General features: G+C 38.5%; 1 protein-coding gene across 2 annotated transcripts in view; it reads left to right on the forward strand.

Moving 5' to 3' along the window:
* Positions 1-16,849, forward strand: part of LOC127660523 (transmembrane protein KIAA1109 homolog) — a 72,572-nt gene that overhangs the window by 51,841 nt on the left and 3,882 nt on the right. For both annotated transcript variants that reach the window (XM_052150822.1, XM_052150823.1), the window contains 19 exons: positions 491-709; positions 1,773-1,903; positions 2,001-2,124; positions 2,515-2,630; positions 2,720-2,789; positions 3,104-3,160; positions 6,373-6,605; positions 8,113-8,316; positions 9,172-9,352; positions 9,699-9,876; positions 11,305-11,466; positions 11,601-11,740; positions 12,434-12,632; positions 13,185-13,388; positions 13,513-13,689; positions 15,653-15,799; positions 15,918-16,133; positions 16,235-16,385; positions 16,511-16,668. In XM_052150822.1, coding sequence (XP_052006782.1) covers positions 491-709; positions 1,773-1,903; positions 2,001-2,124; positions 2,515-2,630; positions 2,720-2,789; positions 3,104-3,160; positions 6,373-6,605; positions 8,113-8,316; positions 9,172-9,352; positions 9,699-9,876; positions 11,305-11,466; positions 11,601-11,740; positions 12,434-12,632; positions 13,185-13,388; positions 13,513-13,689; positions 15,653-15,799; positions 15,918-16,133; positions 16,235-16,385; positions 16,511-16,668 — 3,067 coding nt within the window. The remainder of the gene's footprint in view (positions 1-490; positions 710-1,772; positions 1,904-2,000; positions 2,125-2,514; positions 2,631-2,719; positions 2,790-3,103; positions 3,161-6,372; positions 6,606-8,112; positions 8,317-9,171; positions 9,353-9,698; positions 9,877-11,304; positions 11,467-11,600; positions 11,741-12,433; positions 12,633-13,184; positions 13,389-13,512; positions 13,690-15,652; positions 15,800-15,917; positions 16,134-16,234; positions 16,386-16,510; positions 16,669-16,849) is intronic.

The raw sequence follows: 16,849 nt of genomic DNA on the forward strand, positions 1-16,849 counted from the left end.
TAATATGCATCTGGCATGAACGGCCCCTTATTCTAACGCAGACCGATCGGACAGGTGACATACTTAATTGCAAAATGGATCGCAGTGGACTGTAGGGGAGTAATGGACGTATGTACAGTGGTATGGAAATAAAACAGTATATTGATTTCTAATGCCACCTTTTGTTTATTCAATGCTTTCCTCATCGACCACAATTAGTATATTTGAATTGTATTCATGTGGGGCCTTTTCAAAGCAAATATTGATATGCAATTAATTCACTAATTCAAATTAATTTAATTACAATTTGAATTGATTGACAGCCCTAAATATTAAATCTAGTTTTGGCCTTGGTTTCATTGGTTTTAATATTGTTGTTTTTATATTAATATTATTTGTGTGCTCAAAACAGGAAATTAGCCATTTCTTCATTGAATGTGTAATCATTTGTCCTGAATATTTGTGTAGTGGTTTGCATCTGTCTTTGTTTTAAACCAACCCATGTTTACAGTGTGCTGAAGGTGATCTCAGTCCCAGACTCTCGTTCAGGAAGCGGCTGGTGAACAGCATACTGGGCTTTAGCCCAAGCCCCCCTCCCCCCTCACCTTCTGAGTGTCGTAATGTTTCTCCTTCATCCACAATCACTCGGCTAAAGTCGAGAAGTGTTCGCCTGCCAGCCACTGCCAATGCAGAACGAACTACACATCCCAGACCCCTGTCCTGGGGCTGTGTATGTACTGCAGAGCTCCCATTTGCTTTTCAATCCTTCTTTCTTTCTGTTTTTCTATTACATTTTCCCCCTCCACATTGATAATGCTCTTAGGGTGGAAGTTGCTTTTTAAGATCAGTCAGATCATTCAAATCCTTGAATTGTTCTAAGAATGATGCCTTACTCTTGGTTTTTACTGAAATATGTCGCAGGAGTCTGTATTCTAAAATTTCTTGCTTCTTTTTAGTCTTATCTGATTCCTCTCCATGAGAAATGAGTGCCCAATCTTCACATCTTATGAACATTTTGTAAGATTTCTCATGGATTGGCTGTTCTTCAATAATCTTTTCTTTACAAAAGTTTTTTGGGGTGGTGTTGTGATTTTGTTTCTCTGATGTGCTGTAATTATCCACATTTGTTTTGACTGTGTTGAACAGTGTGTGATTTTGGAACAGCTCTTTATGCATGTGTACCTTGGGCTGGACGGTACGACATATGTAATGTGCGACAGTAGAAATTTGTCTATACAAAATTACATTTTACAATATTTATATAGTAGTATGCATAATTTTGTACATTTAGTGGGTTGAGCTGCATAACGCAACTTGCCACATTAACATAGAATTGACAATTGATGTGCGGTCACAGGTGTGCATATATTGACTATTTTACAATGTCTTAGATAATGAATAATCCAATGAGATTTTAAGTGGAAATGCATGTTTTTAGTTTTTCATAGAGAACTATCCAGTTTATAATATGATTCAGCTGTTACATATTGTGAAGCCAGACATCATTTATTCATTACAATTAATTTGTATACATTGGTGCAAACCAAAAAATAAGACTATCACGTTTCAAATAAAAAAGGAAAATAATGAAATTACATAAAATACCTTTTATTTGTAAAGCATTTTTTTTCTCCATTTGAATTTCCAGCAAAAATAGCTTTATTTTTCATGTATACCATTGCCAAAAAAATTAAATCACACATACCGTGTTATAAGATTATAGTCATACCGTCCAACTCCAAGTGTGCCTCATATGTAGATGTGTAATTTTGATAGTTGTCTCCCACGTACAGGAGTCTGTTGACCTGCGCAGACAGGCAGTGATGAGCAGCCAGATAATTGACGCACGTGGGCGAAAGTTCTCCAAGCGCCTGGTGGATATTAGGGAACTTAACGAGCAGGCCAAGGTCATTGATGATCTCAAGTAAGTTCAAACCTAAGACTGATGTTTAAAATACCTTAAATACTGTAATTGTTTTGGGCATAAAGGAAATGGTTTTATTCTTTTTTTCCTCTCTAAGGAAACTAGGAGCAAGTGAAGGCACTATAAATCAGGAAATTCAGCGTTATCAGCAGTTGGAATCTGTTGCTGTCAACGATATCCGCCGGGATGTCCGCAAGAAACTTCGTCGCTCTAGCATGCGGGTCAGCAAGCCTTGATTTAAGACTTATTACAGCCTTATTACATGTCTTTATACATTCAAATGCCTGTTTCACAACTGCAATGGCATACTAGAATTGTGCCTTGCCACTGACAGTATTTCTGCAGAGTAACATGACATGAGTTCTGGGTTGCCAAACTGAATATTTCTTTTAATTAGTTATAAAATTGTTATCGGGAATGAGCTTTTGAGAACTAGTACAAACTTGATCTGAATTTAATCAAGTGAACACATTTTACCACATTTACATCCAGTTGGTAATTAATTTACGTGAAACAGAATCCAAACCACAAAGTGCACACTGTTCATTGTGAAACAGGCCTAAATCTATGGTGGAAGTGAAATGTTGAATTTGAGTGGATGTTTGTTTTAGGCCGCATCGTTAAAAGACAAGTGGGGTTTAGGGTACAAGCCCAGCTACAGCAACAGCAGGTCAAAGAGCATCTCAACCACAGGCAGACCAGCAATCAAGAGGTCGGATAGACCCAGGTACACACAAACACACACACAGTTCATTAATCACAGATGGGTTCATGTCTTTCGAATTTATATGATTAGTTTGTTCATTGTCTCTGTAGGGACGACTTGCCGGACATAAAAGTGGATGCAGCATCTACAGCACCGAGGGTTACCTTCAACATCGACACGGTAGTGTGCATGACTACATCTGTGTGTGTGCGCGCCTGTGTGTCTGTGTACATTTGTTCATGTCAATGCATTATGCACCATGTTCCATCTTGTTTTGAACAAAACTAATCTCGAAATCATGAAGCGTTGGTCTAAAAATACTTCCAAAACACGAACGCATGCAAGTGCTTCACTTATTTAAAAAGTTACTTACTGAAAGCCACAGTTATGCGCACACATTTTAATTGTGGATTCTGTTGAACCGGTACATTCGCATTCTGATTAGCTAGGTTCCATTTTTGGATGGGTTTTTCATTAATGTATTTGTGTTTAAGATGGGAAGTGTGGCCCTGGAAACCCCAATTCCAAATCCAGCTGGCTCTGTATTCAAGGTACAGGAGAAAAATGATCCAAATCAAATCTCCAAATCATCTTTGAATCTCATAAAATACTCAGCTGTGCATGGAAACCTCTTGGTATCAAATCACTTAATAACTTCTTTTACAAACCCAATCAAAAATCTCCTACATCTTACAAGTCGAAGGATTTTAGCCTTTTAGAACTTTCACTTGGGCTTTCTTGCATACTGATTCAGAACACAACTGCTCTGAAAGCTGGAACGTGGCCTCATTTTCTGTTTTTCTTTCTCTAAATCTGCCACATTCATTCACACACCTGTCGCTCCATATGTTAAAGCTGCTCTAGCTGTGCTGTGTTGGTACTAATTGACTCTTGTTTCTTTGGCATGTATGGGAGTTGATGTTTGTCCATTGCATTGCTCATTGCAAGTCTTGTCATCTATCCATCTTTTCACCTCTCCATTTCACATCCCTCTCTCCTCCGCTGGGTCTTAGTTGAGAGCATGAATTGGGAAAAGGAAAAGTTTTCTCCAAAGTGCTCACTGGTTATATGACAAGGTTATATGACAGTTACTGAGTCAGTTCAGGTTAGGTTGTGTGTACAGTTGTGGACAAAAATATTGGCACCCTTGGTAGATAAGAGCAAAGAAGGCTGTGAAAAATTATTGTTTATCCTTTTGATCTTTCATTTCAAATATTCACAAAAATCTAACCATTAATTATATTAATGGGGAAATATATTAAATAATATATTGCATAATTATTTTTCTCAAACTTGTTTGACAAAATTAAATTTTTTATGAGTAAAATATATCTGAAGTATATTCACATTAATATTTAAATAATGTTAGTACACCTGGGTGACTAGGAACTTGAAATTGTTCACCCATGAATTCCTATTTCAAAGGGGGTAACATACAAGCCAAAATCCCTTAGTCATCCATCACAATGGGCATGACCAAAGAATAAAGTTATGATGTGCAGCAAAAGGTTGTTGAGCTTCGCAAAATGGGAAGTGGCAAAAAAAAAAAAAAGGTAAAGCATTGAAAATACCCATTTCCACCATCTGGAAAATAATTAAGAACTTCCAATCAACTGGAGATATTAAGAATCAGCCTGGAATAGGACGTGTGTCTATATTGTCTCCACGCACCGAGGAGTCTGCGTGGCCAAAAATGCTCCCAAGGATCACAGCTGGAGAATTGCAGGTATTAGTTATTAGTCCAAAACTACAATCAGACTTCACCTTCATCACCACAAGTTGTTTGGGAGGTTTTCAAGAAAAAAGCCTCTGCACTCGTCCAACAACAAACTGAAGCTTCTTCAGTTTGCCTGACACTACTGGAACTTCAAATGGGACAAGGTTCTGTGGTCTGATAAAACACACATAGAGCTTTTTGGCAGCAAACACCAGAGATGGGTTTGGCACGTACTATTAAATATGGTGGTGGATTTTTAACAGTGCGGGGCTGTTTTTTATGCTAGAGTTCCTGGACAACTTGTTCGGATACATGGATTCTTGGACTCTATCAAATACCAACAGATTAAAAAAAATCAAAACCTGACTAACTCAATGGGCCCTGGTTGGATCTTCAAACAGACAATGATCCAAAACACACGTCAAAATCAACACAAAAATGGTTCACTGACCACAAAATCAAGGTTCTTCTATGACCATCCCAGTCCCCTGACCTGAACCTCATAGAAAACCTGTGGGGTGAATTGAAGAGGAGAGTCCAACAGCATGGACCTTGTAATTTGAAAGATCTGGAGAAATATACTGTATGGAGGAATGGTCTCCGATCCCTTGCCATGTGTTCTCCTACCTCATTAGTCATTATAGGAGAAGACTCAGAGCTGTTGTCTCTGCAAAGGGAGGTTGCGTTGAATATAAGGGTGCCAATAATTGTACCCCACATATATTTGACGAAGATATGTTTTTTTTTATATATATAAATCTTGTGCTGTGTTTGCAATTGTTTGATTTGCATTAGAGAATAGATTTTTTGTGAATATTTTTAACGAAAGATCAAAAGGATAAACAATAAATACATTTTTTTATAGACTTATTTGCTCATATTTACCAAGGGTGCCAATATTTTTGGCCACAACTGTACATTTCATAGATAGAAAGACAAAATGATGATACATAGATGGATAAATAGATGCAATTACCCAAATATTTGCCCTGTGTGTGAGTGTCCAATGGAAATATAGTTGTGCCCTTCCACATTCAAATTCATTGATCTTGATATAGAAGCTTGGTTGAGGAGATAAATGGCAGACTGATAGATAAAGAGATTTATATTTTGTGAGGGTGGGTGGTTTTGTGAGTGGTAGATCAGATTGCCCTTTCAGTTGCAGTGCAAGTTTTCTCCCATATATCTTAATGCAGTTTTAGAGTAACTTACCTAATAGACCGACCTAATAGAGTAGCTTAGTGCTCATTGATCTTATGGATAGAGGCTTATAAATTAATCTCATGAAAGCTGTAAAAAAAAAAATTCTATAATTTCACACCAAATCCCCCCCCCCCAAAAAAAGAAATGGCATATTGCTTTGAAGAGAATAAAGCCTGTTTTAGGACCATTAAAGGATAGTTCACCCGAAATGTACAATTCTGTAATTTACTCACCCTCATGGTGTTTCAAACGCATATGACTTCTGTGGAAAACAAAAGGAGATGTTTGGCAGAATGTTAGTCTCAAGTACCATTCACTTTCATTTTATGGAAAAAAACATGCAATGAAAGTGTGTGGCGAATGATGCTAACATTCTGCCAAACATCATCTTTTGTGTTCTTGAAAAGCCCTACAGTTTTTAATCCGTAAATTATGAAAAACAAAATTTCGTTGAACTATCCCTATTAAGATTTTGTGTGTGTATCAGATATTATTTTCATGACAATTTAGCAACCCTCCCTTCCAAATTCTCATTATCTTTCTCATTATTGTTATGTGAAAAAAAATAAAATAATAATAATTTCACTGCAAAAAATCCCAGTGATTCCAAAATAGGCATCTTTTTCTTAATGCAAAATGTAATTTCCTATTTTTTAATTTTGTATCTTTTGATTTTTGGTGTGAAATGTAACATGGAAAAGTTTTCATGAGATTCACTCATTTTGTTAATTTCATGAGATTCACTCATCTAGTTAAAGAGACGTGAATCATTTTGGAGAGGTAAACAGATGGCTAGATGCACAGATAGATTATCTGACTGTTGGCTCTCACTGGCTGTTGAAGTTCCCAGAGGAGACAGAGATGGACCTGTTGTCTGTCATCAGTGATGATCCTGCCCATTACCCATCTTGCTCAGTGTTCAGTGCACCTGGCACTCCCGCAGTCTTCTCACCAAACGTTCCCTTCCAGCCTGACGACAGTCGTCGTGATGAACTCTCATCGACATCGTCAGAGGACTCTGACAAAGATGACGAATTTGACAGAGACAGACCGCACAGCTGCTACCGCAGACCAGGGTGAGTTACACACATGCACTCTTTATACAACACATGTTTTTTTTCTTGAATAAAGTACACTTTGAAGGCACATGTCTTGAAAAATTTTAAAAAGAAATTTTATCAAACATAAAATTAATCTAGCATGAAAAGTAGCTAGGTTAAAAAACTTCAAAAGTCTTTAAAGGAATAACGTTAGTCATTTCATCAATATCTTGTGGTCAGTAGTGAATGATCAGACTCCGGTTGCTGCCATCTCACTTGATGCCGAAAAGGCATTTTATATGGTAGAATGGGATGATTTTTGAAATATACGGGTTCGGGAAAACTCTTATTGGATGGATTAAGTTACCTTATAGACACCCGGTAGCGGCGGTACAAATGATTGGATTAATTTCATATTATTTTACTCAGGATAGGGGCACCCGGCAGGGTTTCCCTCTTTCCCCATTATTGTCTGTCTTGCCCTGGAACCAATAGCAGCAGCAATAAGAAGGAAACAGGATTTTCAAAGGGTGGTGTTGGGAGGTATTGTGCATAAGCTTTTGCTTTACGCTGATGATATTTTATTACTCATCTTCGACCCCATTAGATCTATGCCTTGACTCCACAGAATTATTAATTCCTTTTCTAAATTCTCGGGATACAGTGTAAATTGGTCAAAACCCAGTTACAGCTTTCCAGCTGGGTGTCTTCCAGTGGCCCATCCCTGCAAATTTGTGTTATTTAGTTAGTTAATTTTGACCCCTTAATAAAAAGGTTTTTGAGCGATGTGGGCAGGTGGGCTTCATTACATTTATCTATGATTGGGAAGGTTAATGTTATTAAAATGAATTATATTCCAAAATATAACTACCTGCTACAGTCTCTCCCTGTAGACATCGCCCTCTCTTATTTCAAGCAATTTGATAGTATAGCTAGGTTCTTCATTTGGAATGGTAAGCATCCTAGATTACATTTTAATATGTTACATAGGCCGACTGACAAAGCTGGGCTAGGCCTACCCAAGATTTAGTTTTATTATTATGCATTTGGTCTCAGACATTTGGTCGCTTCCCCCTGAGAGAGTCCCTCCCTGGTTTTGTATTGAACAGGAAGATCTTGCCCCTATTTCACCATTACAAAGCCTTTCTATTAAACTAACTGGAGAAGTTGCACCCCGTTATCTCGCATTTGCACTCAGTATGGACAAGATTGTCCAGAGTGTTTAATTCAGACATTTATTTAAATGTTGCCTCGAGCATATGGCTGAGCCCTAAATTATGTATAAGTACCCATTCTGCTGGTCTGAGTGGATTGTGAGGGGGTTACTACACTCTGTGACTTATATGAGAGTGGAGTGTTGAGATCTTTTGAAAATATGGTTCAACACTTTGAGAATCCCAGATCTCAGTTCTATAGGTATTTACAGCTGCGCAACCTGCACTGGCACAGTGCCTCCCAAGTTCCTCTGCATGCATTCAGAGGAAGACACTTAAAAAAAAATTACAAGCTCCTTAAACTAAAAGATTGGTATTTGTTTTCTCAGGGGTTCTCAGAGGAAGTCAACTGGACTGAGTGCATTATTCAGTGAGCGCTGGCCAACCACACCCCCTCAGCGTGGAGGATTAGCCCCGCCCACTGAACGGAACATTGATTTTGAGCTGGATGTACGAGTTGAGATTGACAGTGGCAAGTGTGTGCTGCACCCTAGCACCCAGCCACCCGAGCATGATGATGTTGCACTGCGGAGGTAAAGAAACACATAACAGATATCCATACATGCTGACTGCATCCGAATTCACATTCTGTTAGTGTATGTACTGCATTTAATGAACAACGTACTTCTCTCCAGCTTAAGGATGATCTTTAGCTTTTCAGGTGGTCCTATTTATATATATATATATATATATATATATATATATATATATATATATATATATTTTCTCCCCAATTTGGAATTCCCAGTGTACTCTAACTCCTCGTGGTGGTGTAGTGGCTCGCCTCAATCCGGGTGGCGGAGGATAAATCTGAGTTGACTCCACGTCTGAGACATCAATCTTATCACGTGGCTTGTTGTGCATGTTACTGCTGTGACATAGCGCGCGTGGAGGCTTCACGTTATTCTCCGCGGCATCCACAACTCACCATGCCCACCACCGAGAGTGAGAATCACATTATAGCAACCACGAGGAGCGTTACCCCAACATGACTCTACTCACCCTAGCAACCGGGCCAATTGGTTGCTTAGGAAGCCTGACTGGGGTCACTCGGTACGCCCTGGATTCGAACTTGCGACTCCAGGTGTGGTAGTCAGTGTCTTTACTTGCTGAGCTACCAAGGCCCCCCTATTTGTATTCTTAGTACATATTCCTGGTCTTATCATGAATGATACATTGGTGCAGGTTATTCCAAAAAATCTCCACGCGCTCTTATTTTTCATCACTTCCCGCACTACATTTTTATTCTAGCTAAACATCTCATTTAATTTGGCAATACTGTATGCTACTTTACAGAAGTTGAATGGATTGGGTATAATTTTGATCAGGGCTTTGAAGTGTTTTTATGTCAAATGTTTGCACACTCGCTTATTCTTTCTGTTGTTTAGGAGTTGTGAGCGGAGCTCCAGGAGTCTTGATCAGGACTCTCCACCAAAGAAGCGAAAGATGCAGCCCAGTTTCGCCTCCAGCTCTCATCTACTGAATGCTAAGAGAGTGCCTACATCTCTGCAGAGCAAGAGCAGTGACATCGAGACCACTGTCTTCTACATCCCTGGAGTGGATGTCAAGGTGTGCAGCCTTACTGTGGACCTATGCCCAGCATCATTTCAATTTGTCATTTCAAAGATGATATATGAAAATGTCAGCTCTGTCAGTTTTGAACAAAGGCTAGCTTAATACTGTATATAGTACAGTCAGACTTATTGCCACATTGTCTGCTGTGGGCTTGACCCAAGATCTCATTGGGGTTATATTGTAAATTCTGACAAGCAACAATTGTGAAAGATGGCAAAATTCCCACAGTGTACAGTCAGCTTATATTGTTTACATTTTTAAACCATATTCAGTTTATTATGGTGATTGAGCACTAAAAATATTTTTCTGAATCTTTCACTGTCTCCATCTCTTTTTACAGCTACACTACAACTCTAAAATGCTGAAAACCGACTCGCCCAATGCCTCACGTGGCTCATCTCTCCCCAGAACCCTATCCAAAGAGTCCAAGCTGTATGGTATGAAAGATGCACCCGCAGGTTCAGGCCCTGGCAAGACTAATACTCTCCTTCCCCCCCCTCCCCCTCCTCTCCCTTCAGGTACACACTCTCTTTCTGTCTCATCAGCTGCTGACTGCTTACATGCTCTAAGCTTCATTTTTGTCTCTGGAGCATGGCCCACACTTCTGATCTCAGCTTTTTTTTTTTAATCATTCATTTATTGGTTTGAACTAACTTTCTTATAATCTTAAAAACCACTAAATCTAAACTCTTTATGCAAATGTTTGAAATTATTTGTGTAGATAAATACAAATTGTGCTTATGTAAGAATTTAGAAATGAATGAGTTGGACAGGATAGTGAAGGAAAAGCAGCTAACAAGTGCTGAGCATACATGGGCTAAAATCTTCTTGAATACCGTTTAAAAAAACATCCCAGGTGGATACCTCATGAAGTCTGAGAAGAATTCCCAGAGTGTCCAGAGCTGGTAGATAAAGCAATTGGTGCCTTCTAAAAAGATTAGATGCTATAAGAATCTGAAATAATAATAATTAATTATAAATGTAACTTAAAAGTATATTCCTGGTTCAATACAAGTTAAGCTCAATCGACAGCATTTGTGGCACAAGGTTGAGACCACAAAAATGATTTTTGACTCGTTTCTCCTTTTCTTTTTATATATATATATATATATATATATAAAACAATGTTGCAATGAGGCTGTTGCAGTGAGGCACTTACAATGGAAGTGAATGGGGCCAATAAAGGTAGAAAAAGGAGAGTTTAAAGGTAGAAATGTAAAGCAAATAATTTTATTAAAGCACAAGCTTAAATTAATTCTTCTGTTAAAACTCATATATTATTTAAGCTGTAAATTTAATCAAATCGTAATTTTTACGGTGGTGTTAGAGTTTTAGTGTTTACAGCGTTATGTCGTCATGGTAACAAAGTTGTAAAATTGGATTGGAAGAAAAGGTTAGCAAGCGATTTTATCTTATTAAAATCATGTTAACACTTGTATTGTTTACGTCTTGTGGCTATACTTTTGAAACCGTGATTATTTTATTGTTAATCTATTAGCCCCATTCACTTCCATTTTAAGTGGCTTAAGATTTTTGCTTTTAAAGAAAATGAGGAATGAGTCGAAATACATTTTTGTGGTTATCAACACTGCCACAAATGCTGTCAATTGTGCTTAACTTGTATCAATTCCAGAATATTCCTTGTGTTAACTTTGACTTTATATATTAGAACAATTGATGTCACTAAATATCACAATGCCTTAAATAGCTCTTTTTTTTTTTTTTTTTTTTATAGCTTTTGTATAAATTTTTGCTCTGATTTCTCATTGCAGTTTAAGCATGTCTGCAAGCAATTTGTTTTAAACAATCTTTGGGTGTTATGGCTGCATTGCTGCTTCATACACATTACATGCATGCTGAAGATACATTTGGTGGCATATGGATTTTCTTGGTTTTCTTGCATAAGTCAGCATAGAGACTTTATGCGATTCTGTTTGTGTGAGCAGGTAAAGGTAAGTCGAGTGCAGGGGGGAAGACTGCAAAGCTGTATGCATGGGTTGCCTTGCAAACACTGCCAGAGGAAATGGTCATTAGTCCGTGTCTGCTGGACTTCCTGGAGAAAGCTCTGGAGACCATTCCCATCACACCAGTTGACAGGAACTACACAAGTGAGTGTGGGAGTGTGGATGGATTAAAAAGGGCTCATTTATTATTGCTTTAGGTTCCAATTTGAACAATACAGTTTGTGAGATGTTTCTATGTATACATTTAGTTACATACATTTCTCTGTGTGGGAGTGTAGCCCTGAATGTACCTGAGGAGGATGTGGGCCATTTTGATTCTGTGGAGCCTCTGGAGGAGTCTCAGGTGTCCCTTGTATCTTCTGCTACATCTCCATACTCTTCCTTCCCTGTGGATGTGGTGGTTTACGTCAGGGTGCAGGTACTGAATATTAATCCATATGCTCCGTCATTATTCCAAGAGTATAGTCATGTTCTGCTGCTCTGATAGTTAAAGAGAAGCAATTTACAGAAGATCAACTCTGCAGAGAAAAAAGTAAACATCCAGCCATAAATATGTGTTATTATTGATGTTTTGGTCATATTAAAGGAAATGTTCCAAGTTACTCACCCTAATTTCATTCCAAACCTGCATGTCTTTCTTTCTTATACAGAACAAAGGAGATGCTTTAGTGAATTTTACATTATGTATTTATTTATACAATATAATGGCAGTTAATGCAACATATTAAAGCTTTAATAAGGCTCCTAATATCCTAAAAGTAGACCATGTGACTCTTGCATCATATTGAAGGCAAACAACAACCCAAAATTAAAGTCATTTTTCAGTGAAAATCATGATCTCTGCTGCATGTTCATGAGTGCTAGAAAGAAACTTGTTCAGTGTATTGCATGTTAACGCATTTAACGCTAAAACGATTGAAGTTCTCATGTCAATATTCTTTCCACTCTGAACAAGCTTCTCTCATAGTGCTTATGAATGTGCAAAGGACAAAGATTTTTACAGAAAAATTACTTCAATATTGTATGCCTTCAAAGGACTTTTTTATGTTCTGGTAATATTGACGTTAATATTTTAGAGCAGTTCATTAATTTAATCTTGCTTATTTCTCAGCCATCTCAGATCCGGTTCAGTTGTCTGCCCATGTCTCGAGTGGAGTGCATGCTGAAACTTCCCTCTCTGGACCTGGTCTTCTCATCCAATAGGGGTGATCTTGAGCCCACCAGCTCCACCCATCCACCTGATGGTCAACACACACCCTCTTCCACACCTCCATCAGTACACAATGCCAATAGAGTGCCTGGAAACAAAGGTATGAATGTACTTTACTGAAAAGCCTACTTTTACGTTGATTTATGTTGATTTATGTAATTAACTTACTGGAAATTATGTTATTATATTATATTATTACCCACTTTATATTAGGTGGCCTTAACTACTATGTATTTAACCATTTCATACAATGTACTTATTATGTATATACATATTGTTGCATTGTAATTTAATTATATTTGTAGTTACTCTGTTCATTTTATCCCTAACCCTAACTCAACCTTCACCCCAAAACCTAACCCTACCCTTACTCCTAAAGCTACCCGTAACTCAACCTCAGTAGCAAATGTGGGAATTTTGCAGAACAACCTTTAGTTACGCAGTAAATACATAGTCTGTATGTATTTAATGTTGGTACATAGTAGTTAAGGCCACCTAATATAAAGTGTGACCAAATTATCTATTAATCATGAGATGATTTATTCAACTGTTCTGGGTGAATAATTCATAGAAATTCCACTGAATCTTGTGCATGCCTCTTTTAATATGTATTTTGATTTTGGTAATCATGATAATTTCTTACATTCCACAGGCCCATCCACAGGGTTAGGCAGTCCCTTGGGGCGGAGTCGCCACCACAGCAGCCAGTCAGATCTAACAGGCCCTCCCACAAGCTCCTCAGGTCTGAGTTTCACCGCCTGCATGTCTGATTTCTCACTATATGTGTTCCATCCTTATGGAGCTGGCAAGCAAAAGTCTGCAGTCACTGGCCTCCCACCTGGACCAGGACCATTGGGTAAAAGCTTCATGCAGAGACATTGCTCAAACAATTTGAACTGTGTGCTCAAAATAGCTTTGCACTATACTGTTATTGATATTTATGATCATTATAAGACAGAGGTGACTTTGGTTGGTTGTAGGAGCAGTGGATGAGGAGGCGTCTTCAGTGACAGGCAGGAAAGACTCTCTCTCCATCAACTTGGAGTTTGTGAAAGTCAGTCTTTCCAGGATGAGACGAGCAGGATGTCCAGCATTTATTGACACCTTTATTGCCAGCAAGGGCGGGAAGATGGACACAACACTTATCAATATCTCAGGTAAGGAATTGAAAATAAAGTTCTGCGATATTTACTTCAGCTTTTAAAAAAGCCTTCACTGTATCATAATAAAATAAAAGGGAATCATTCAGACCCGGTTTACACCTGGTAATTGGATTAATCCTGGAGAGACACACTTGTGTTCAGATATCAAGGGGAAAGTCTTTAATTTCATTACGACACATCAATCACTATGATAATAAACCACAAATGAGTCATAAAAGACAGAAATCTAGAACAAAAACGGAGCAATGTTTCTCCCAGGTGCAGTTGAAATTCAGTCTAAGCACAAACACAACATTTTGAACAGAATTCTGTTATTTTAGTGGAGTACCTGAATTAACTGAGGTTTAGATGTTCCTGCTTCTCATCTGTGTCACTACATGTTGATATCAGGCACACTGCACAAGATCCGTAAAGATCTCTTGCATGTAAATGTTAGTGCTTTTTTCAATTTTCATATCGGATGGTTATTTTTATTCAAAACCGAACATAATTGGAAAGGTTTAAAGTAGTTTATTTTTTTCGTAGTGCGGCAGTATCCAGATAGTATCTGGATATTCCTTAGCAGGATTGCATTAACACCTTGCAGTCAAATGCGTCTTCACTGTGATCAGATCACGCTATCTGTGCAAAGTGGAAAATGCTATTAAATATTACATCAGATGTTGTGGTAACTGAAAATTCTTCATCTTCTAGCAAATTTTGAAAATATTGATGTATAATTTGCCTTTTTCATTTATTGATTTTTTTTGTTTTTTGAATAAATGCAAATGTTGGGTTGTGGAAGCAAATGTTATGAAATTGTACTACACTTTGTAAATGCTAAATATGCTCCTCATCTGAAGAGCGTGAGTGACGCCTTGTTCCACGTGAATGTCTCGCAAGCAGAGCCACTGATTAGGGGTGGACAACGGGACCTTTTGACAGTAGTGGTTTTAACCACCACGCAATTGCACCCATTAGGAAAGCGCTGCAAAAACTGCTTGAGTGACATGTTGTTCTGGGTACATATGCTGGGTACATAGTGCTCTCAGAGCGGTTCACGTTAGAAGCCGCCGGGTCAGTTTATTAAGTAGGGCTTTGGGTTCGGGTTTGTAATTTATGAAAAAAATAAACAGGCCTCCGAACTTGTTTTTCCCACGTGCCTGCACTCACAGATACACAAACGGATGAGTTATGGGTCATTCACACAAATGTGTTTTTGTGTGCGCCTGCTCGGTTTTTTCATTGTTTTCCTATGTAAATGCACTGGACAAACGTCCTTGACTCCTGCACCAAGTCTTGCTGTTTCTTCAGTGTTTCACTCACGACCGACACATTTTTAGACACTGTTTCAAGTTAATAATAACTTCAGGTTTCAAAAACACCAGCATTCTGTTTCATTCGATCTGCTGCATTTAGATTGTTTTTGCACAGGTGTCACAAATATTTAATGTACTGAACAAGTTCAGGTTGCAAAGAGGTAACCATTACAATGTTTTAATATTATTCCAGATTTTTCTACACCGAGCAAAGTTTCAGCGTTTGATAAACAGAAATTAGTTTTTTCCTGTAGTGTGCTGAGGGGCTGCCGTGACTTGTTGTCTACAATGCTTACATAAAATACAGCCTTTTGCTTGTGGTAAAAGCATGCATTAATTATCTTTAACTAGATTTTTAACTCTATTTTTATTTAATTAAACATTTTGAATGTACTGAATGATTCATTTAAAATGAATGAAATCGAAAATTTGCGCCTGAGCCTGAACTGGAGGTGTGGGGTCCACAGAAAGGCTATTCCATATTGTAATGGAACCACACCCCCTGGAGAGACAGTGAACTGGAGGGGGGTACGCTGAACCCATTTTGTACCGAGCCCAAGAATTCTTGGATCAACTGATATGTTTGACACAATAAATAATCATAAGACTACAGCATGCAATATAAATATATATTATAAATATTGCATGTGTTTTTCTAGCAGTGTGTGATATCGGTTCTGCATCCTTTAAGTACGACATGAGACGTCTGAGTGAGATTCTTGCCTTCCCAAGAGCTTGGTACCGCCGAAGCATCGCCAGGAGATTGTTTCTTGGAGACCAGACCATTAACTTGCCAGGTTATGCATGTACTGTACATATACTTTCAACATTATAGATTTCTGCTCACCTGTTTCCCATCATCTTGTGTCTTCAGATGAATGCTGGAAACATATTGATGATAACTGCTATGAAATATGTGTGTAGCCTCAGGTCCTGCCACACCAGACTCGGTGGAGAGCATTGCCCAGCACCTGTCTCCAGAGTCCAGCCGTAAAGCATACTGGAGGACGTGGGATGGACAGTCCAATCAACACCCCACCTCCTCAGTCTTCAGTGATGCCACACCTAGCCATGCACACCTTAAGTCTCCTGCCACCGGACGGTCCCGCAGCGTGTCAGACTCCTCAGCACCACGCAGAGGTACACATCGACACACTCTGCAGCACACCACTGGTTAGTAATATGTTTAAATTATAACTCTATGACTGAACTATCCTTACATGTTAAATAAATTGTCTCAGACTCAGTCACAAAATCCTCTACCCCATCATTCCGCAATGGAAAAGCAGCTGCGCAGCAGGGATCGCCATGGGAGACGCTGGTGGTGTTCGCCATCAACCTTAAACAACTTAATGTCCAGATGAACATGAGCAACGTCATGGGCAACAATACGTATGAGAAACAGCACTCTCCTTAATCTCTACAAATTGAATCTAACCACACCATTGGTTTAACTTTTAAAATGCATAATATCTCTGTTTTATGTGTTTGTTTATGAGCCTTTGTGTTTTAAACAGTTGGACGACAAGTGGGTTGAAGAGCCATGGCCGTCTGTCAGTGGGCAGTAACAGAGATCGTGAGATCAGCATGTCTATTGGACTGGGCCGCTCCAAACTAGATTCCAAAGGAGGAGTAGTGGGTGGCAACATTGATGTCAACACCCTGGAAATGGTCTGTAAGTACACTTCTTTGCTTTGAGTGAAGGTTTGTCTATGTACTCTTGTTTAGCTATACTTTTGACTTATGGCATAAACCGTTTTTACATGCTGGTAAAGGATGGGTTTATCTGAAATCTGATTATACATTAACAATTTATCAGCATTAAAAAATATATAGGGCATAGGGCATCCTATTCT

This window comes from Xyrauchen texanus, chromosome 20 (genome assembly GCF_025860055.1).
Source record: "Xyrauchen texanus isolate HMW12.3.18 chromosome 20, RBS_HiC_50CHRs, whole genome shotgun sequence".
Taxonomy (NCBI): Eukaryota; Metazoa; Chordata; class Actinopteri; order Cypriniformes; family Catostomidae; genus Xyrauchen; species Xyrauchen texanus.